This window comes from Cervus elaphus, chromosome 11 (assembly GCF_910594005.1).
Source record: "Cervus elaphus chromosome 11, mCerEla1.1, whole genome shotgun sequence".
NCBI classification, from domain to species: domain Eukaryota; kingdom Metazoa; phylum Chordata; class Mammalia; order Artiodactyla; family Cervidae; genus Cervus; species Cervus elaphus.
Window position 1 is genome coordinate 12,831,735 of NC_057825.1, and position 22,908 is coordinate 12,854,642.

The following is a 22,908-nucleotide window of genomic DNA, read 5'->3' on the forward strand; positions in this document are numbered from 1 at the left end:
TCCAACAATGGGGAAACACTACCCTTTCTTCTGTCATCTGAGAGCCAAATGTTCAGGAGGAGTTAATGTGGTGACAAGTTATGTTATAAAGTTAGGCAAAAAAGCTATATAATTGTGTGTCCAGTACTTTCTCAACACAGTAAAAAACAAAAAGCAATTTTAGGAGACAGGAGGGAAATGATGTGAAATATTATCAGTGGTTGTCTTTAAATGTACGAATAGTGAGTGTTTCTTTTTCTTCTTTTTCCTATTTGTATGTTTTACAAATTTGTTCTGAGTGTTTTTTATAGAAAAATGAACTAAGCCACAGCTTAAAAAGTAAAAAAATCATGAATCTACTCCAATAATTCATAGTCACAGTCTTAGTTCTAATCCCAGGTGTATGATTTTGGACCAGCCCCCACCTACCAGTGCCAGGTTTCTTCTCCTAGAATTAGTTTTGCTTGCTTATTCCCAGCTAATAGTATGTCTTTTGGTTCAGCTTTCTCCCTGTGTAGCTGAATCCCTATGAGTTGTTTCCAAAGGTGGGTTTGGAAATGATCCCTGAAACTCAGACACTTGACCCTTCCAGATATTGTCAACATTTCTTGTAGTTGAATGGACAGGTTAGCTTCCTCCAAGAACCTGTATTCTGTCTGATGTCATCTTCTGATGATTCCCACTCTGTGGTTTGAATCTGCTTGGTCACCCATATCCAGTAATCAAGTCACCTTGCAGGGACTGCTGGTTACTCCTCTTGCAGGCTTTAGCTTTGTCCTTGGTTAGTTGATGGTATTCCAGTTCTACCAAGTCAGGCATTCTCCATCTTTAAAACCTGCTTGTGTGGAGTGGGCTCTGAGGTGCTTACTCTGTCAAGGGGCCCTTTCACAGCTAGCCTCACTTTATAATAAAGGCTGAACATGCCCACTTCACAAAAAAAAAAAAAACCTGCTTGTGATTCTGAGCACCATCCTGCCTTGAGTCTGAATTTGTCAAACTTTTTCAAATGAAGACTCCAGGAATAAAACACATCACAGAGCCTGAGCTTCTAATCTGGGACAGGGCTTTTTACTGAGTAGAACATTTTCTCCAGCCGAAGAATCTGTACAAAGCTCCCTTCATGTGTCTGTTCCTCAGGCTGTAGATAAAGGGGTTCAGCAAGGGGGTGACCATCGTGTACACCACAGATGCTGCCATCCCAGTGTCTGCTGAGTAGGAGGATGAGGGCTGGAAATACACCAGAAAGAGTGTCCCGTAGAAGAGAGTGACCACTGTTAGATGAGAGCCACAGGTAGAGAAGACTTTGTGCTTCCCCCCAGCAGAGGGGATCCTGAGGACGGTGAGGATGATGTGGCCATATGACACTACAACACAGGTGAGAGGAATCAGACCCGAGGGAACAGCTTCAGTTAGCACGGTGACCTGAAAGATGCGAGTGTCTGAGCAGGCAAGTTTCAGGAGTGGGGGTACATCACAGAAGAAGTGTGGGATGGCATGGGAGGCGCAGAAGGAGAGCTGAGACATGAGGAGACAGAGGGAGAAGGCCAGGAGGTGGGAGCTGAGCCAGGATGCGGTGACCAGCAGCAGGCAGCGCTGGGGCCCCATGATGGTGGTGTAGTGGAGGGGAAGGCAGATGGCCACGTAGCGGTCATAGGCCATCACAGCCAGCAGGAAGTCATCCAGCAGAGTCAATTCCATGAAGAAGAACATCTGCACAAGGCACCCAGTGTGGGAGATGGTGTAGTGCTGTGTGTGGATGTTGAGCAGCACCTTGGGGATGATGGTGCAGGAGAAGCAGGTGTCAGTGAAGGACAGGTTGGCCAGGAAGAAGTACATGGGGGTGTGGAGGCGGGGGTCAGAGCTGATGGCCAGGATGATGAGCAGGTTCCCCAGCACAGTGACCAGGTACACGGCCAGGAAGAGCCAGAACAGGAGAGGCTGCTGCTCTGCGTGTTGAGAGAAGCCCAAGAGTAGGAAGTCAGAGATGCTGGTCTGGTTTGTAATTTCCTCGAAAACAGAGAAATAGGAACAGAATCTTATTTAAACAAAGATAGGCTCTCAGTGTTACAGATTCCATGAACTTTGGTCCATGTTTCGCTATTTCTTGAGGAACTCATTGGCATTCCCTAGTAGGTGTAAATGGTGGTTTGCAAATATGTACAAATAGGAGGACTGTGGAATCTGATGAGGAGGCATCAGGGTAGAGATGTAGTCTGGGTTCTACACTCCTGTAATGTGGCAGGTTTTCCCCATGGGTGGTCTGAATGAGACTGAACTTGGATTCACCAGGAAGAATCTTTTCAAAATAAATCCTTGAAAACTATAGAACAGCCGTTTAAATTTCACTGTCTTATTGTAGAGCTCATTTTGGGTTCATGCATATACTAGTGGGCTAAACAAGGAGCTCTGTGTGTTTGTGTCTGAGTGTTGAGCACATATTGAGGGAGATGAAAGGAGGGTTAATTTCTTCAGAGAGGAGCCAGATGAGACATAGGGGTCTCTGCGGGGAGTACTACGGCCCCCTTTCCTGTAAAGACCCCATCAGTGAGTTGGTGTCATTATGAGAACCCTGTGAACTAAAAAGCAACTTTTCATTAAGGGCATATCATTCTCAATACCCAAAAAAGATGTCCTTTTCATCATAGGGGACTGGAATGCAAAAGTAGGAAGTCAAGAGATAACCTGGAGTAACAGGCAAATGTGGCCTTGGAATACAAAATGAAGCAGGGCAAAGGCTAACAGAGTTTTGCCAAGAGAATGCACTGGTCATAGCAAACACCCTCTTCCAACAACACGAGAGAAGATTCTACACATGGACATCACCAGATGGTCAACACTGAAATCAGATTGATTATATTCTTTGCAGCTGAAGATGGAGAAGCTCTATACAGTCAGCAAAAATAAGACTGGGAGCTGAATGTGGCTCAGATCATGAACCCCTTATTGCCAAATTCAGACTTAAATTGAAGAAAGTAGGGAAAACCACTAAACCACTCAGGTATGATAGAAATAAAATCCCTTACGATTATACACTGGAAGTGACAAATAGATTCAAGGGATTAGGTTTGATGGACAGAGTGCTTGAAGAACTATGGATGGAAGTTGATGACACTGTACAGGAGGCAGTGATCAAGACCATCCCTCGGAAAAAGAAATGCAAAAAGGCAAAACGGTTGTCTGAGGAGGCCTTACAAATAGCTGAGAAAAAAAGAGAAGTGAAAGGCAAATGAGAAAAGGAAAGATATACCCATATGAATGCAGAGTTCCAGAGAATAGCCAGGAGAGATAAGAAAGCACTTCTCAGTGATTAATGCAAAGAAATAGAGGAAAACAACAGAATAGGAAAGACTAGAGATCTCTTCAAGAAAATTAGAGATACCAACGGAACATTTCATGCAAAGATGGGCACAATAAAGGGCAGAAATGGTATGGACCTAACAGAAGCAGAAGATATTAAGAAGTGGCAAGAATACACAGAACTATACAAAAAAAGATCTTCACAGCTGAGATAATCACAATGGTGTGATCACTCACCTAGAGCCAGACATCCTGGAATGCGAAGTCAAGTGGGCCTTAGGAAGTATCACTACAAACAAAGCTAGTGGAGGTGATGGAATTCCAGTTGAGCTCTTTCATATCCTAAAAGATGGTGCTGTGAAAGTGCTGCACTCAATATGCCAGCAAATTTGGAAAACTCAGCAGTGGCCAAAGGACAGGAAAAGCTCAGTTTTCATTCCAATCCCTAAGAAAGGCATTGTCAAAGCATGTTCAAACTACTGCACAATTGCACTCATCTCACGCACTAGCAAAGTAATGCTTAAAATTCTCCAAGCCAGGCTTCAATAGTACATGAACTGAGAACTTCCAGATGTTCAAGATGGATATAGAAAAGGCAGAGGAACCAGAAATCAAATTGCCAAGATCCATTGGTTCATCAAAAAAGCAAGAGAGTTCCAGAAAAAAATCTACTTCTGCTTTATTGATTACACCAAAGCCTTTGACTGAGTGGATCACAACAAACTGTGGAAAATTCTTCAGGAGATGGGAAAACCAGACCACCTGACCTGCCTCCTGAGAAATCTGTATGCAGGTCAAGAAGCAACAGTTAGAACAAGACATGGATCAACAGACTGGTTCAAAATAGGAAAAGGAGTATGTCAAGGCTGTATATTGTCACCCTGCCTATTTAACTTATACACAGAGTACATCATGTGAAATTCCAGCCTGGATGAAGCACAAGCTGGGATCAAGATTTTTGGGAGAAATATCAATAACCTCAGATACGCAGATGATACTACCCTTATGGCAGAAAGTGAAGACGTAAAGATCCTCTTGATGACATTGAAAGAGGAGAATGAAAAAGTTGGCTTAAAACTCAACATTCAGAAAACTAAGATCATGGGATCTGGCCCCATTACTTCATGGCAAATAGATGGGGAAACAATGGAAATAGTAAGATAATTCAATTTTGGGGGGCTCCAAAATCACTGCAGATGGTGACTGCAGCCATGAAATTAAAAGACGCTTGCTCCTTGGAAGAAAAGCTATGATGAACCTAGACAACATATTAAAAAGCAGAGACATTACTTAGCTAACGAAGGTCCGTGTTGTCAAAGCTATGGTTTTTCCAGTAGTCATGTATGGATGTGAGAGTTGAACCATAAAGAAAGTTGAGTGCCAAACAGTTGATGCTTTTGAACTGTGGTGTTGGAGAAGACTCTTGAGAGTCCCTTGGACTGCAAGGAGACCCAACCAGTCCATCCTAAAGGAAATCAGTCCTGAATATTCATTGGAATACTGATGCTGAAGCTGAAACTCTAATACTTCGGCCACCTGATGCAAAGATATGACTCATATGAAAAGACCCTGAGGCTGGGAAAGACTGAAGGCAGGAGGGAAAGGGAAAGACAGAGGATGAGATGGTTGGATGGCATCAGTGACTCAATGGACATGAGCTTGAGCAAGTTCTGGGAGTTAGTGATGGACAGGGAAGCCTGGTGTGATGCAGTCCATGGTGTCCTAAAGAGTTGGACATGACTGAATGAACTGATTCTCATCATCAACCTGCTCATGAACATCTTATGTTTTAACATCTGAGCTTTGACATCTGGATGTGGGATAGGAGTGTTTTCTCTGTTCCCTATGCTCAGTCTGTCTTTGGTTAATTACTTTACATTGAATCTCTGTCTCCTGTTTTGTACCACGTGCAACTACTTCAGTTTAGTGGCTCAGTTGTGTCCGACTCTTTGCAACCCCATGAACTGCAGTGTGCCAGGCCTCCCTGTCCATCATCAACTCCCAGAGTCCACCCAAACCCATGTCCACTGAGTTGGTGATGCCATCCAAACATCTCATCCTCTGTCGTCCCCTTCTTCTCCTGCCCTCAATCTTTCCCAGCATCAGGGTCTTTTCCAATGAGTCAGCTTCAACATCAGTCCCTCCAATGAATACCCAGGACTGATTTCCTTTAGGATGGACTAGTTGGATCTCCTTGCAGTGCAAGGGACTCTCAAGAGTCTTCTTCAACATCACAGTTCAAAAGCATCAATTCTTCTGCACAGGCTCACTGAAATTATAACTGAGATAATGTATGTGGAGGACAGCATGCTCCTAAGGACAGTGATGTTACTCTCATTTTAGTATCAGGTGATGAAATGTGAGCCTGGGACACAGGGTGGGATGCAAAAGCCCTAGAGGATATGCTGTACTGCTCTGCTCCTCACATGCCTTTTAATAGTTGAGAAATTTTTATTCCTGTTGAGTTTTGCCTTGCTTCTATCAGATATAGATAATAACCTACCTGATAGGATGGTTGAAGAATCCGAATTGTATTGGTTGCAGTTTCTTCAGGATTCATGATGTGCAGTCAGGATGTGATATTGGAATGAACCATGATGTTGTGGAGGAAGAATACTAGGTCAGTCAGTGGCAGCAGGTGTCCGTGCCATGTTTGTTTAGGGTAATGAATAAATATATACCTCTGGAGTCTGACAGAATTTTCTCACTCTTTAATCTTGATGAGATCTTGAGAAAGTCATCAGCTTTTTCAGCTTCAGTTTCCTCATTGGCTTAAATGGGATAATGATAGAGTTTACTACATAGAGTGGCCGTGTATATGCTCCGTCACTCAGTTGTGCCCGGTTCTGTCGACCCCAAGGACTATAGCCCACCAAACTCCTCTATCCATAGAATTTTCCAGGAAAGAGTACTGATTGGGTTGACATTTCCTTCTCTCAACCAAGGGATTGAACCTGGGTCTCTTGCATCTCCTGCATTGGCAGGTTGATTCTTTACAACTGTGACACCTGGGAAGCCCACAGAGCGTGGTTACAAGTATTAAACTTGACAAAAAATATAATATTTAGATCAAAGTTGACACATAGTAAGTGCTCAATGAATATGATCTGTTATTATTTTTGCTATTTTTAATGAAATAGGCTGCATAGTTGTTGTTGAGTCCAGGTCACTGCCTGCATCTTGGGGTTGTAGGTAGTGAAATGTCAATAAAAAGTCATCATCATCACCAATATCATCAGCATAGCAGCACCTCCTCTAATTCTACTCAGAACTGTCAATGGCAAAGCTTTTGTTTTGGCATCTGGAAACCATGTGGAAACTGAATCAAATGACTTAATCATTAAGAGCTCTTTAATTATTAATTTCGCCTGCCAATGCAGGAGACACAAGAGACACGGGTTCAATCCCCGGGTTAGGAAGATCCCCTGGAGAATGAAATGGCTACCCACTCCAGTATTCGTGCCTGGATATTTCCATGGACAGAGGAGCCTGGGGGGCAGTAGTCTGTGGGATCTCAAAGAGTCAGGCGTGGCTGAGTGACTGAGCACACAGCACCCATAATGGGAATAAACAATTTTATCTTAAATAATTTAGTTTGCATTATTTTAATAGAAAGAAGCAAGCGACTGAGTTTGATAAATGTAAAAGGAAGTAGAGAGTACATTTCTGGCACTGACTTGGTGTAGTGGCTGAGAGTGATTCCAGGAGCCAGGCTGTCCTGCCTGACCAGGGTGAATTGTGCTCTGTTCTTGCACAGGTGCTGTGAGCTGGTCACTGATGGGGCTGGGGGAAGGATGCTCTGAGACCCGTTCTCCACAGTGCCTTCAGCCTGCACCTTCAGGGATGTGATGAACCCCAGAACTGGGTGCCCCTCGTGGTCATCAAAGATCCAGAAAATGATTGGCAGATAGGGATGTAGAAAAAAAGTGGCAAAGAGGAAACAAGAGAGACTCTAAGGGTTGTGTGAGTATATGTGTGAATATGAGTTTGTGTGTGTGTGTTTGTGAGTGAATATGCACACAGGTGGCCTTCAGTAGACTGTGTTCCCTCTCCTGATCGCTAAGCCTCTGTTCTCACCTGGAAGTGCTGACCAGCCTCCATCTGTGACCATTTCACGCCGGAGGTTGGGTTTGCTACCCAGTTGTCTCCCCAAGAAGTTATGGCTGGAGACACAGAGCCCTTCCCTCTGAGTAGGAACAGCACAGACTGAAGACTCAGGTCACTAGTGATTCTCAGGCACAGGAGCCAGGGGGAGCAGCTGCCTTTTCACAGGCAGTGTCTTCTGGGATCTGATCCCAGACCTCCTAGTTAGAGACACGATGGGGCAACTGTCCAACCTGCCAGCTGTCCCCTCTGGATGGTGGCCCCCAGTGTCCCAGCGGTATCAGTGATAATTCCATTCAGGTGGACCAGGCTGTGCTCCATGGCAGCACCCTTGGTTTCTTCCTTGGCTGAAGTACAGCATGGATCCATCCTCCCACCTTAACCTTGAACTTGTGCTTCTCTGTCCTGGAGTCCACACTTTCTAATTAGACCCCTGTCCCCATGGATGTAATACAGTATTTCCCAGAAAATAAGAAAAAATAAAGGCAGAAATAGATTAGGGGTCACCATCTTTGCTTTTAAAGTCATGTAGAAGAAGAAACATCCTTATTTAATGATCTCAGAGAGCCAAGATATGAATAATATTTAGATTTTCTACTGGGCCCAAGGTGCCTAATCATTTATTTCTAAACAGAAATCAATATCTGTGTATATTTATTTGTTTTCATTTAAATGTATCTTCCATATAAAAGAATGTATAAAAGATGTATATTCTGTTAAGAATGTTAATAAAATTAATGTCTATTCACTCATCACTTAGCTTAAATAGTATATGAGTCAATCCTTTATTAATTGATTGATGAGTGGTTGCTCCAAGATAGGATTTTTTTGGAAAAAATTATTTTGATCTTTAATTAAAATTTTTAAATATAATTTTAAAGGTTTCTTTCCGTTTACAGTTATTATAAAATACTGGTTATATTCTGTGTTGTTCAGTACATCCTTGAGCCCATCTTACACCTAATACTTTTTGCCTGCCTCTCATTCCCCCTTCTCTATACTCTCCATCTCTCTCCTCCCCATTGGTAACCTCTAGTTTGTCCTCTGTATCTGTGATTCTACTTCATTTTTGTATTATTCACTGCTGCTACTGCTGCTAAGTCGCTTCACTAGTTTGTTGTAATTTTTAGATTCCACATGTAAGTGATATCCTATAGCATTTATCTTTCTCTGTCTGTCTTATTTCTCTTAGCATACTACCTAAGACGTTATTAGAACCCAGTCACCTACTTATCACTTCTCAAATTCAGAAGTAGAATGTTGCCAGCATGGTGGAAACTTCTTTTGTGTATCCTGCTCATCATTTCTCTTCCCGTCTCAAAGTAAAGTGATCCCTTCCAACTTTCTAGTGTTTTATTTTAGTTTTGCCTAGTTTAGAACTTTATATAAATGCCCTCATGTATTATGTATTCTCTTTTCTGGTTCTTTTGTTCAGTTGTTTTCTTTTGTGAGATCATCTGGACAGCTTTAGGTACTGGCTGTTAGTTCACTTCCAATGCTACATTATATGATGGTACCACACATTCATCATGCAAGCTAGTCTTGAAAGGAAAGTTGTTTCCTGTTATTTGGAGAAATACTGCGATGACCATTCCTGTATATGTTTCTTGCTGCACGCATGCATTTCTTTCTCTTTCATACATACCTAGGAGTGGAATTTCATGGTTATAGGATATCTACATCTTCAATTTTAATATACAATAGCAAGTTGACTTCCAAAGAGATTGTACAGAGTTACGCTTCCATCAGGCAATAGGTGAGATTGTGGTGGTAGCTCATTCTTGGTAACACTTAGCCTTGGTGTTAGCCTTTTTCATTATAGTCATTTGGTGTTTGTGTATTGTGGGGCATCTCCTGATGGTTTGATTTTATATTTCAGTGATTAATAATGAGGTTAGGGGGCTTCCCTGGTGGCTCAGGGGTAAAGAATCCTTTTGCCAATGCCAGAGACATAGGTTCGATCCCTGGTCAAGGAAGATCCCACATGGTGTGGAGCAACTAAGCCCATGTGCCACAACTACTGAGCCTGTGCTCTGGAGCTGGGAGCCACAACTACTGAGTCCATGGACTGCAACTACTGAAGCCTGAGTGCCCTAGAGTCTGTGCTCCGCGAGAAGAGAAGCCACCGCAGTGAGGAGCCTGTGTCCCACAACTAGAGAATATTCCCCGCTCACCACAACTAAAGAAAGGCCCATGAAGCAACGAAGAACCAGCACAGGCATAAATTTAAAAAACTAATGAGGTTGGGTTACCTTTAAAATACTTATTAGCATTTTTATTCCTAATTTTGAAAGTGCTTGCGTACACTTTTGTTCATTTTCCCACTTATTTGTGTTTCATTCTAATTTATTTATAGAACCATTTAAATATTCTAGATACCAGTCCCTTGTGCATTATATGATTGCAAATATTTTCTCTGCCTTTATGGTGTGTCCTTTCACCCTTGTTACAATCTTGTATGCTAAGTAAATATTTCAAATTTCAATGAATTGAATTCATTAGTACTTTCCTTTCATCTTAATGCTTCACTTGTGTCTGGTGTATGAAGTCCATCCTTCCCTTTGCTCAGGAAGGTATATTTCAGCATTTTCTTCTAAAACCTTTGTAATTTTGCTTTTCACAATTAGTGCTATAGTTACTGTAGAATTGATTTTTGTGTATGTTGTGAAGTGAGAGTGGAGGTTCTATTTATAGTTTGTTTTTGTTCAAAACACCTAATAATTTGAATGGTTCCTATATAGACAGGTTTGAATTGTAATAATATGAAACTGTCACATGTGAGTAAAATGCACTTTTGTTTCTTTCCTTAGAGAATTTGTATCTTTTATTTATTATTTTATCCTACTTCACTGGATGTGACATCATGTGCAACGTGGGATAGTTGTGGTGAGGGCTGATATTTTGTCTTGTTGCTCGTTTATGAGAAGGAATTAAATGTGTAATTATTATTACATATTTTATAGTTATATATTTTGTAGAAATGTAACATATTACATATGTTATAATTTGAAAAAGAACTCATTTTTCAGATTAGGAAATTTTGCTTCTATGTCTATTTTTAGCAACACATTTTAATTGACATATGTTGACTCATACAAAATTATTTTCCTTGCATCTATTGAGATGATATTCTTGCCTAATATGATTTTTTGTTATTTGTTTTATAAAAGAGTGACTTTGATTGATTTTTTAATGTTAAATCAACTATGTATTTCTGGGAAAACTCCTTGATAATGATAACCTCACAGTTTCTCTGCATTGTTTAATTATTTGCTTACTAATAATTTGCTTTGAAATGGTATATTTACTTCATGAATGAGATCAGCCTGTTATTGTACTTTTTTGCAGTGTTCTCATTAACTTTAGGTATCAGGGTATCTCCAAAAGGGAATTATTCCCTTATTTTTTATTATCTGAAAGAATTTAGCAAATCAGGCATTATTTTTTCCATTGAATTGTTTGTAAAACTATTAAAAGCATCTGGGCCTGAATTCTTCTTTCAGGAAAAGTTTTTGGCTATTGATTCAATTTCCCTAATGCCTATAGGTCTAAAGTAATGCTATAGGTCTAACCTATATTCAGGTTTTCTATTTCTTACTAGATTTGTTTCGATGAGTTATATATTTTACAGAAATTTGTCTATTTAACCTAAACTTAAAATATGTTCTATAACATTGTTCATAATATCTTCCTTATTTTAACATCAGAGGTAATGCCATTCTTTGTTAGAGAGAACCACTTTAACAATATGATTTCACTCTAAACTACTGTATGTCTGATATTAAAAATACTTTATTCTACAAGAAAATGAAAAAGTTGAATATTTGCAAGTATTCTGTAAAGGAAAATATTTTAAAATAAAACTCTAGTAAAAGGAGTTACAATTAAGATGTCTTGACAATATAAAAAAAAAAAACTTGCTTGTAGTAAATAAATCTCATAGTTAAGAGATAAAGAATTAACTAGGAACATTACTAAGACAAAGAAGACAAAGATATAATATCTTTAATATAGACAGGTCCAGAAAAGCCAATAAAAAATTCTCAAAAAGTAATAGGCAGATGACACAAATAAATGATAAGAGAATTTTAAAAATTGGTTAAGGGACTCAAGAAAAAATAGTTCCCTCATCAATAATCAAATAAATTGAACAAAATCAATGATATACCACTTTGGCTATCATATTAGTTACATTTATGAGAAAATGTGAACAACAAAATATGGAGAGGATAGAGACAAATGATATATACTGTCACCTTGCTTATTTAACTTATATGCAGAGTGTATCATGCGAAATGCCAGGCTGGATGAAGCAAAAGCTGGAATCAAGATTGCTGGGAGAAATATCAGTAGCCTCAGATATGCAGATGACACCACCCTTATGGCAGAAAGTGAAGAAGAACTAAAGAGCCTCTTGATGAAAATGAAAGAGGAGAGGGAAAAAGTTGGCTTAAAACTCAACATTCAGAAAACTAAGATCATGGCATCCAATCCCATCACTTCATGGCAAATAGATGGGGAAACAATGGAAACAGTGAGAGACTTTTTTTTCTTGGTCTCCAAAATCACTGCAGATGGTGACTGCAGTCATGAAATTAAAAGATGCCTGCTCCTTGGAAGAAAAGCTATGATGAACCTAGACAGCATATTAAAAAGCAGAAACATTACTTTGCCAACAAAGGTCCATCTAATCAAAGCTATGGTTTTTCCAGTGGTCATGTATGGATGTGAGAGTTGGACTATAAAGAAAGCTGAGCACCGAAGAATTGATTCTTTGGAACTGTGGTGTTGGAAAAGACTCTCGAAAGTCACTTGGACTGCAACCAACTGCAACTGGTTGGAGATCCAACCAGTCCATCCTGAAGGAATTCAGCCCTGAATGTTCATTGGAAGAGCTGGTGTTGAAGCTGAAACTCCAATACTTTGGCCACCTGATGTGAATAACTGACTCATTAGAAAAGACCCTGGTGCTGGGAAAGATTGAGGGCAGGAGGAGAAGGGGACGACAGAGGATGAGACGGTTGGATGGCATCACCGACTCAATGAACATGAGTTTCAGCAAACTCAGAGAGATAGTGATGGACGGAGAAGCCTGGTGTGCTGCAGTCCATGGGGTCACAAAGAGTAGGACACGACTTGGTGACTGAACAACAGCAACAATAATGTGGAAACAACTTGTGTTGTAAAGTTAAGCAAAAATTTATATAATTGTATGTCCAATATTTTCTCATCAAAGCAAAAGACAAAAGGATAGTGAATGTTTCTTCTTTTTTCTATTTGCATGTTTTACAAATTTGCTATAATATTTTTTTCTGAAGTACAGAAAAGCAAAATAAGTCAGAGTATCAGAGGTAAATCATGAATCTGTCCAATAACTCATAGTCACTCACTGTCACAGACTTAGTTCTAATCCCAAGTATATGATTTTGGACCAGCCACCACCGTCTACGTGTTCCAGGTTTCCTCTCCTAGAATTAGTCTTCCTCACTTATTCCCAGCAAAGAGTATGTCTTCTGGTTCAGTTTTCTCCCTGTGTGGTCAAATCCCTTTGTTTCCAAATATGGGCTTGGTAGTGGTCTCTGAAGCTCAGGCACTTGAACCTTCCAGATATTGTCAGCATTTCTTGTAGCTGAATGCTCAGGTTAGCTATAGACTGAATTGGTACTTGGGCTTCCTCCAAGAACCTGTATTTTGTCTGATACCATCCTTTGATGATTCCCACTCTCTGGTTTGAATCTGCTTGGCCACCTATATCCAGTAATCAAGTCACCTTGCAGGGATTTGTGGTCACTCCTCTTTCAGGCTTTATTTGTGTCCTTGGCCAGTTGATCATATTCCAGTCCTGCAAGTCAGGCATTCTCCATCTTTAAAACCTGCTTGTGATGCTGAGCATCAGCCTAATTTAATCTGAGTTTTTCAAAATGACAACAAAGACACCCACAAAGAAGGCATGTCATAGAACCTGAGCTCCTAATCTGGTTCAGGACATTTTACAGAGTAGAACGTTTTCCCCAGCTGAAGAATCTGCACAAAGCTCCCTTCATGTCGCTGTTCCTCAGGCTGTAGATAAAAGGGTTCAGCATGGGGGTGACCATCGTGTACACCACAGATGCTGCCATCCCAGTGTCTGCTGAGTAGGAGGATGAGGGCTGGAAATACACCAGAAAGAGTGTCCCATAGAAGAGAGTGACCACTGTCAGGTGAGAGCCGCAGGTAGAGAAGACTTTGTGCTTCCCCCCAGCAGAGGGGATCCTGAGGATGGTGTGGATGATGTGGGCATAAGAGACCAGGACACAGGTGAGAGGGACCACCCCCGAGAGGGCTGCTTCTGCAAACATCATGAGCTGAAAGATGCGAGTGTCTGAGCAGGCAAGTTTGAGGAGAGGGAGAAGGTCACAGAAGAAGTGTGGTATGGAATGGGAGGCACAGAAGGAGAACTGAGACATGAGGAGGCAGAGAGAGAAGGCCAGGAGGTAGGAGCTGAGCCAGGATGTGGCGACCAGCAGCAGGCAGCGCTGGGGCCCCATGATGGTGGTGTAGTGGAGAGGAAGGCAGATGGCCACATAGCGGTCATAGGCCATCACAGCCAGCAAGAAGTCATCCAGCAGAGTCAATTCCATGAAGAAGAACATCTGCATGAGGCACCCAGTGTGGGAGATGGTGTAGTGCTGTGTGTGGATGTTGAGCAGCACCTTGGGGACGATGGTGCAGGAGAAGCAGGTGTCGGTGAAGGACAGGTTGGCCAGGAAGAAGTACATGGGGGTGTGGAGGCGGGGGTCAGAGCTGATGGCCAGGATGATGAGCAGGTTCCCCAGCATGGTGACCAGGTACACGGCCAGGAAGAGCCCGAACAGGAGAGGCTGCTGCTCTGGGTGCTGAGAGAAGCCCCAGAGTAGGAAGTCAGAGATGCTGGTTTCATTTGTAACGCTCATTTGAAGGAGACAAATGCAAGGAAAATATTGCTTCAGAAACTTATATCATTCAAAGCCTTTGTCTGTTTTCTGTGTTTTTTTCAAAGGTCACAGAGATGTATAAGTGTCTCTTGCTGGTGGGCATGTAAACATGTACATATGTAAGAACTAAGCACAGTGATTGGGAGACTTGTTGGGAGACTCTGCATTTTAGTTGGATTCTAGGTTGTCCTGTAGAGTTTCTGGTTGAGGGTTGAACTGGAGATTAGCTGGGAAGAAAATTCCCAAGTCTTAGTCCATGCCTATTTTTTCAAATAGGAAAGCTATCAGTTTCACAGGCTTGTGAAGTTTGAGTAAGATATCATGACGGGGAACACATGTAAATCCATGGCTGATTCATGTCAATGTACTGCAAAAACCACTACAATATTGTAAAGTAATTAGCCTCCAACTAATAAAAATAAATGGAAAAAAAAGATAGCATGGGGCTATGCATTTACTAGAAAATTCTTAAGGATAGTCCTCTCTCTCTCTCTCTGTCTTTCTCTATTTCTTATATGTGTGTTTTTTTGAGGAGTAGAGAAGGGATACTAATTATATAGAAAGATCATAACTGTCACTCAGATATTCATCATATGATGGGAATATCCTCTTTTTCTTTTGAAGATCCATCAAATAAACTAATGTGGATGAAATTACTTTATAAGCTCAAAGATATTTGACAAACAAGAGTTATCATTGTCAGCATTGTCAACACCTTCAGTCCTTAGGAATGTTGGCTTTGATGTCCTATGGACTGGATGGACTTATTTTCTGGCTGTGTAATCCTTTGCAAACTCCACATCCTATTTTCTTTTTGCTTCAATTTCCTCATCTGTAAATTATGTGCATACTTCATGTACTTACTGTAGCTCATCAATAAGATGATATATTCAAGGCAGTAGCACAGAATAGGTCTTCAATAAACTGTGATAATAGTTACCTAATATTCCTAGAATCAGTAGTAGATAAAATGGAACCTGGTGACCAATAATACGGTGGTCAGGACTGAATTAGATAAGGATTGTACCGAGCTAGAACAATGGTTCATATCAAATGATCCTCAAATACAGCTTCCTCTGATATTGTTTTCTCTTGATGGAGTTAACAAAAGGAGGATGCTTTCTGGGGCAACCAACTAGTCCTCTATGTTTGTCCAGGACTTTCCTGCTTTCAGAATGGAACATCCCACTTCCAGGAAACTCCTTCAGTCCTGGGCACATTGGAGTTGGTCATGGTCTGTGAGAAGTTGGGCTTTGAAACCTGTAAAATTTCATATATGGAATTGTACCTGTCATTGTCAACAGTGTCATCATCGCCTTGGGTGGCAATGGTCTGACCTAGGAGTACCATAACAACGCGTCCACTGTGACATGTGCAGACCCAGGTTTGAGTCCCAGCCATACCATCTTGGTGGAAAACATTTAACTTATAAGAACCCCAGTTGTAAAATGAGCCTAAATAAGCCTATTTCACATCACTCCAGGACTGAAGTTAAGAAGATGGACTAAGGCTTCCTGAACTATCAGTGGGTGTAGGGATTCTGAAAGTCACTCAGGGTAGAGTGAGCTGTGAGTGAATTGTCCAGGCATCATGTAGGGGACCTGAGCACTGTTATTATAGCTACAATGTCTTGGCCTTTGCCAGGGGCTTGGGGACCACTAATCTACACTGACTTCAGGCTAGACTCTCTAGAGGGTCATGAATATTAAATCAAGACCCTCCTCATGATGGATAAGAGAGCCAGGTTGTATTTGAGTGAAAGTTGTTCAGTCCGGTCCAACTCTTTGCAACCCTATGGACTGTATCCTGCCAGCTCCTCTGCCCATGGAATTCTCCAGGCCAGAATACTGGAGTGGGTAGCTGTTCCCTTCTCCAGGGGATCTTCCCAACCCAGGGGTCAAACCCAGGTCTCCCACATCGCAGGCAGATTTTTTATCGTCTGAGCCACCAGGGAAGTATTTGGCTGAGAGTAAGGAAGGGGCAATAAGGAATAGGGGAGGAGATGTGTAGGTGTGTGTGTGTGTTGACCAATGTCTCCCACCTCTACCACTCAGGTCTTACCTGGAAATTCTGACCATCCTCAGATCTCATCACCATCACCAGGTGTTGGGTCTGCCTTGCTTGTTTGGTTTGCCTACCTGTCTTCTCCTAAAGAGGACTGGCTAGAACCTCAGTTTTCTTCCTGCCCTGTAACAGCAGCACAGACTAAAGACCCAGGGCTGGAGCAGTCTGTCCTCAGGTACAGGGGCTAGGAGGAGCTGTGGGCTTTTCATATGGAGTACCTCCTGGGACTCACTCCCTGATCTCTTAGTTAGAGACAAGATGGGGCAAAAGTCCAGCCTCTCAGCTGTCCCCTTGGGGCCCTGGAGTCCTGAGTCTTGGCAGTGTCAGACTGAACAGGCCTGGGAATCCTGATAGCACTATACCTGATGCCCTTCCCCTGGGTATAGGAGGGAGAGAGCTCCATCACCCCCAACCCTAATCTACCACTGAGTTCACATGCTCTAACTCAAATCCTTATAAAGAACACCTATCATGTTCCAGAAAATAAACAATAACAAATGAAACTAAAGAGATTTAATGAAGTGTGGGCCACACAATCATTGTCTTCAAATTTCTACAGTTCAATTGTTCCCTGTGACTCCAAAGGGTAGAGATAAAGCTTATTTGCAAAAATCTGCTAAGTAATAGGGACACTTCTGTATACAGGATTTTCTTTATATTTATAAAATTTTGAAATACATCATATATGAAGAAGAGTTTGTAAGCTATATGGGAATAGTTTTCTTATAGTTTTGCTATGCTAGAGTAGAAAATGGCAACCTGCTCCAGTGTCCTTGACTGGAAAATTCCATGGACAGAGGAGCTTGGTGGGCTACAGTCCATGGGATGGCAAAAAGTCAGACACTAATGAATGTACACACACAAACACGCACACATATAGCAGCAACTCTGCACATATGCATAACTTGTGTATTGTTTCCCTATTTTTGTCTTTCACATGACTGGAATCATTTTGCTTCTTTCACTTCTTTCTTTCTGAACTGTTTATATTAGTACTTTCTCATTTATATTAGTGCTTGTAGCTACAGGTCATTCTTTTTTTTTAATTGAAGTACAGTTGATTTATAATGTTGTGTTAATTTCTGCGGTATAGCAAAGTGATTCAGTTGAATTTTAGAACTGCAGCTAAGGGAGTGTGGACTCTAATTATATTGTGTGGTTGTACTATATTATCCATTTTGATATTTTTTTCTTTTTTGGCTGAGCCATGCGACATGTGGAATCTTAGTCACCAGACCAGGGATCAAACATGTGCCTCCTGCAGTGGAAAAACGGAGTCTTAACACTGGACACCAGGGAAGTCCCTCCATTCCGATCTTAGTGGACATTTGAGTTTGTTGCCAGGTTTTTGGCATTTCCTCCCAAAACGTTCTTTATTTCAGCTAGACTCCTCTTTTTATCATTAAAAAATGAGAAAAAAAAGACATTTTCCATTGTTCACTTTTTCTTAAAAAACATTTCTGCAGGGAAATTGAAAAAACTTTCAGACCACCATCCTCTAAAGAGAACAACTCCACAATAACAATCATTTATCATTCTTTTGTTCTACTACTGATATTTTAGTGACAACCTAACCTTTATTATTTTAGCAGAAAAGGCTAGAGAACTGGAATTTTTCCTCCTTATTTCTTTTGTATTAAGTTGTTAGATTGTTTCGTAGGTGAGACAGGAAAAGCATAATAAATGAGGTCAGAACATCAGTTTATTCCATTTGGAATGTCTGCACTCATGAATTCTTGTACAATCTCCTGGTGTGCCTGTTCAACTTTCCATAGGGTATCTACCAATGAGTAGAATTGTTTGCAAGGTATTGGTTAATGAGTTAGTTTGGGTCTTCTGAGAAGCAGATGCCAAGGTGGGATTTGGTGTGTGAGATTTTTATTGAGGAGGTGGCAGGAGAAATCAGAGAGAGCTTTCAAACCTTGAGACCTGTGGAAAAAAAGAGAGAAGAAAAAAGGATGGGATAGGAAGACTGCAGCAAAGTGCCAAGAAAGTTTTGACTAGGCCAATGCAAGGTTGAGTGGTGGGGATGGTGTCCTAGAATCAAAATTTTCCACCAGAAGAGTCCTGTAATTCTCTGGAGATAAGCCTGCCTTGGTATCCCTGGCATGCTTAATTGTTGGCTAGGAGAAGCTTGTATAAGCATGGTTTCTGTATTTACTGAAAAAAAGAAGAAGCACAACCCAAAAGTTGCGAATTATGTTTTATCGGGCAGAAATATGTAGGTGTGTGCTCAGTTGCTCAGATGTGTCCTCCTCTTTGCGAACCTGTGGACTGTAACCCACCAGGCTCCTCTGTCTGTAGAATTTTCCAGACAAAAATACTGAAGTAGGTTGCCATTTCCTTCTCCAGGAGGTTTTCCTGACCTTAGGGGTTAAACCCACATCTCTTGCATCTCCTGTATTGGCAGGTGGATTCTTTACCACTAGCTAATATACTGAGATGGAGAAGGCAATGGCACCCCACTCCAGTATTCTTGCCTGGAAAATTCCATGGACAGAGGAGCCTGGTAGGCGGCAGTCCATGGGGTCGCTAGCAGTTGGACATGACTGAGTGACTTCACTTTCACCTTTCACTTTCATGCATTGGAGAAGGAAATGGCAACCCACTCCAGTGTTCTTGCCTGGAGAATCCCAGGGATGGGGTCGCACAGAGTCGGACACGACTGAAGTGACTTTGCAGAGGGACTGTTTCAAAGAGATAAGGGAAGATTTGTGAGTTGACCTGTGTAACTAATATTTAAAACACCTGACTCAGGAAGTTTCTCCTTACTTTCCATAAGGACGTGTATTGCACAGCCCTGGTCATGCATGTGTCACACAAGACCCAGAGACTACGAAAGGAAAAGAAGAAAACCGTATGTGTAATACTCATCAATACTCATGTCTTACTTGTTTTTGCCAAAAGTATAATAACCTTGTATTGCAGGCATCTCCTTTCCCTTACTGAACTGTGATTAATTTTGAAGACAGGAGCTACCATTGATTTAGCCTTGCAATATTTTCATATTTTGCCATTATGCAACTGAATGCAATTCCTAGCTTAGAGCAGGTGTTTCATAAATTCTTTTTTTAAAAAGTATTTATTTATTTATATTTGGCTGCACCAGGTCTTAGTTGTGGCCTGTGGGATCTAGTTCTCTGACCAGGGATCAAACCTGGGTCCCCTGCTTTGGGAGTTCAGAGTCTTGTCCACTGGACCACTAGGGAAGTCCCTGTTTCATAAGTTCGTATTGAATGAATGAATGCTGAGGTGTACCTCTAGAAGTTATGCTAATCTGTCTTCCTCATCAGTTTTTTCATAGCCTGTTTCATGTCCTTGTTCCTGAGGCTATAGATAAAAGGGTTCAGCATGGGGATAACTACTGTATAGATGACAGTGATCACACGGTCCTTCATCACTGAGTAGGTGGATGAGGGACGGATGTACACAGATATTATAGTTCCATAGAATAGTGCCACAACTGTGAGGTGGGACCCACAGGTGGAGAAGACCTTGTACCTGCCTCTCCCAGAAGGGACTCTCAGAACAGCACGGGTGATATAGACATAAGAGATGATAATGAAGATGAAGGGGCTCATGATCACAAAGGAGCCCTCTGTGAAGGCCAAGAGCTCATTGACAGAGGTGTCAGAGCAGGAGAGCATCAGCAGAGGCTGGACATCACAGAAGAAGTGGTGGATGATGTTGGGCCCACAGAAGGAGAGGCGGGCCATGAGGACGGTGTGGGTGAGTGAGTGGAGGTGGGACACCAGCCAGGATGCTGTCACGAGCTGGAGGCAGCGTCTGGGGTTCATGGTGGTGGTGTAATGTAGTGGGTGGCAGATGGCCACATAGCGGTCCAAGGCCATGGCAGCCAGGAGGAAGCTGTCAGTGATCCCAAAGGCCACAAAGAAATACATTTGGGTCAGGCACTGGGTGAAGAGGATGGCCTTTCTCTGAGTCAGCATGTTCACTAACATTTGTGGCACAATGACAGTTGTAAAGCAGATGTCCACCAGGGACAGGTTGGAGAGGAAGAAGTACATGGGGGTGTGGAGGTGGACATCCCCCTGGATGGCTGCAATGATGACTGAGTTGCCACCCACATTGACCAGGTACATAGCCAGGAAGCTGGCAAAGAGCCACACCTGCTGTTTGAGGTCACTGGTCAGTCCCAGAAGGAGGAATTCAGTGATGTGGCTCTGGTTTCCCCTCATCAGTGATCTGCAAATAAAAAATATAAAGGAATATTAGGTGTGTATTGTATGGTTTGGGGTCTTCAGTCTGGTAGAGGACATATTGCATAATTTATTCCAGCTTATGCATCCCATGAGGGGAGTCATTCATGTAGACCACCGTATATTCTACGATATAACTTCATATGGTTGGTCTTGGCACACCTTGATTTCAATTCCAACTTTGTGTCTGACTCGTCTTGGACAGGGTGCTTCAATTCCTGTTCCTTGTCCAAAAGATAAACCTTGTAATATCCATATTCTTTGGGTAAATAGCAAAGGTTTAAAAAAAGTGTTCAGAAAGGATCAGTTTGCTTGATTTCCCAAGCTGAATCTAAGATATCCTTTTGCTGTGTCTGGCCTCAGTTATTAATCAGCATGATAATCTTCAGGTGCCTCCTGGCCAGATGATTCTGGTGATGGACACCCAGTTCCATCAGGGTGGGGAACTGTCGAGGGTGAGTGGCAAATTGGAGAAATGTCTCTGGCAGAGGGAGCCTATTTAACCAACATTGAATTTGGTTATTTAGGCAGGTGGATGGACATCAAAGAAGAAATAGAGGAACTAAGAGGCAGGTGCTTTTATAGGCAAGAAGCATCCGAAGGGTGGTAGTGTGGGCCACGGAAATGTGAGAAGATGCAGCATTCTGGCAAAAAACAGTGACCTGAGTAGGAAGGTGCTGAGCCTCAGGAATAGGTTGTTTCTGTCCCCCAAAGGCAAGAACAGGGGACTCTGAGCCAAGGCTCCAGTCTGGCAGGAATCGATGCCTTAGTCATCTATCTACCAAGTTGGAACTCAGTTAAAAGGGAGCAAGACCAGAACTGATTGGGACATAGAGTTTGAAGCAGCCAGCAGCCATCTGGGTTGATAGTGGGACCACTGAGTTACAGAACATGCATTCCCTGTGTCCACCCTTCCTAGGGATAGGATTATCTTCAGAAAAAACAGCAGAAAGGAAAGCCTACAAGTGGTGGTCAAATACTCCCAGAAAAGGGAGGGTCGAGTTAGAGGTGCAGATTTTGAGTTAGAGGAAGTTCACATCCTGTGGGCTTCCTAGGTGGTGCTAGTGGTAAGGAACCCGCCTGTCAATGCAGGAGATGTAAGAGGCATGGGTTTGATCCTTGGATTGGGAAAATCTCCTGGAGGAGGGCATGGTGACCCATTCCAGTATTCTTGCCTGGAGAATCCCCATAGCCAGAGGAGCCTGACCGGCTACAGTCCATGGGGGTCACAAAGAGTCAGACACGACTGAGATGACCTAGTGTGCATGCATGGCACATCCTGTATGCCTTGTGTCCTCAGAATCTTTCTGATACTTTTTAAGGGTCAAAAGCAAACAGAAGTACTAATGGTACATTTTTGATGCTTAGTGTTCTTGAATGAAAGTCACTGCCCTGCTTAGGAGAACTCAGACTTTTAATTTTTCCTTTAATACACTAACATGTAGGTGCATACAGTAGCATTGTTTTCTGAAGCATTTTCTTTCTCTCTGAGATACTTAGTTCAGTTCAGTTCAGTCGCTCAGCCGTGTCCGACTCTTTGCGACCCCATGAACCGCAGCACACCAGGCCTCCCTGTCCATCACCAACTCCCGGAGTCCACCCAAACCCAAGTTCATCGAGTCGGTGATGCCATCCAACCATCTCATCCTCTGTCGTCTCCTTCTCCTGCCTTCAATCTTTCCCAGCATCAGGGTCTTTTCAAATGAGTCAGCTCTTCGCATCAGGTGGCCAAAGTATTGGAGTTTCAGCTTCAACATCAGTCCTTCCAATGAACACCCAGGACTGATCTCCTTTAGGATGGACTGGCTGGATCTCCTTGTAGTCCAAGGGACTCTCAAGAGTCTTCTCCAACACCACAGTTCAAAAGCATCAATTCTTCGGCGCTCAGCTTTCTTTATAGTTCAACTCTCACATCCATACATGACCACTGGAAAAACCATAGCCTTGACTAGACGGACCTTTGTTGGCAAAGTTTCTGCTTTTTAACACGCTGTCTAGGTTGGTCATAACTTTCCTTTCAAGGAGTAAGCGTCTTTTAATTTCATGGCTGCAATCACCATCTGCAGTAATTTTGAAGCCCAGAAAAATAAAGTCAGCCACTGTTTCCACTGTTTCCCCATCTATTTGCCGTGAAGTGATGCGACCGGATGTCATGATCTTAGTTTTCTGAATGTTGAGCTTTAAGCCAACTTTTTTACTCTCCTCTTTCACTTTCATCAGAAGGCTCTTTAGTTCTTCACTTTCTGCCATAAAGGTGGTGTCATCTGCATACCTGAGGTTATTGAGATGCT

The 22,908-nt window shown here is 42.2% G+C and overlaps 3 protein-coding genes across 3 annotated transcripts; all 3 read right to left on the minus strand.

Annotated features, from left to right (window-relative positions):
- Nucleotides 1-972: 972 nt before the first annotated feature.
- Nucleotides 973-5,836, minus strand: LOC122703082 (putative olfactory receptor 1F2). The gene is made up of 2 exons (XM_043917175.1): nucleotides 5,780-5,836; nucleotides 973-1,986 (listed from the first exon to the last, which is right to left on the minus strand). Exons 1-2 carry the CDS (start codon nucleotides 5,834-5,836, stop codon nucleotides 1,048-1,050), a joined length of 996 nt encoding a protein of 331 aa, XP_043773110.1. The 3' UTR covers nucleotides 973-1,047.
- Nucleotides 5,837-13,370: 7,534 nt separating this feature from the next.
- On the minus strand, nucleotides 13,371-14,312 carry LOC122703022 (olfactory receptor 1361-like). The gene has a single exon (XM_043917104.1). It carries the CDS (start codon nucleotides 14,310-14,312, stop codon nucleotides 13,371-13,373), a length of 942 nt encoding a protein of 313 aa, XP_043773039.1.
- Nucleotides 14,313-19,669: 5,357 nt separating this feature from the next.
- LOC122702986 (olfactory receptor 1L6-like) lies at nucleotides 19,670-20,596 on the minus strand. The gene has a single exon (XM_043917044.1). It carries the CDS (start codon nucleotides 20,594-20,596, stop codon nucleotides 19,670-19,672), a length of 927 nt encoding a protein of 308 aa, XP_043772979.1.
- Nucleotides 20,597-22,908: the final 2,312 nt, after the last annotated feature.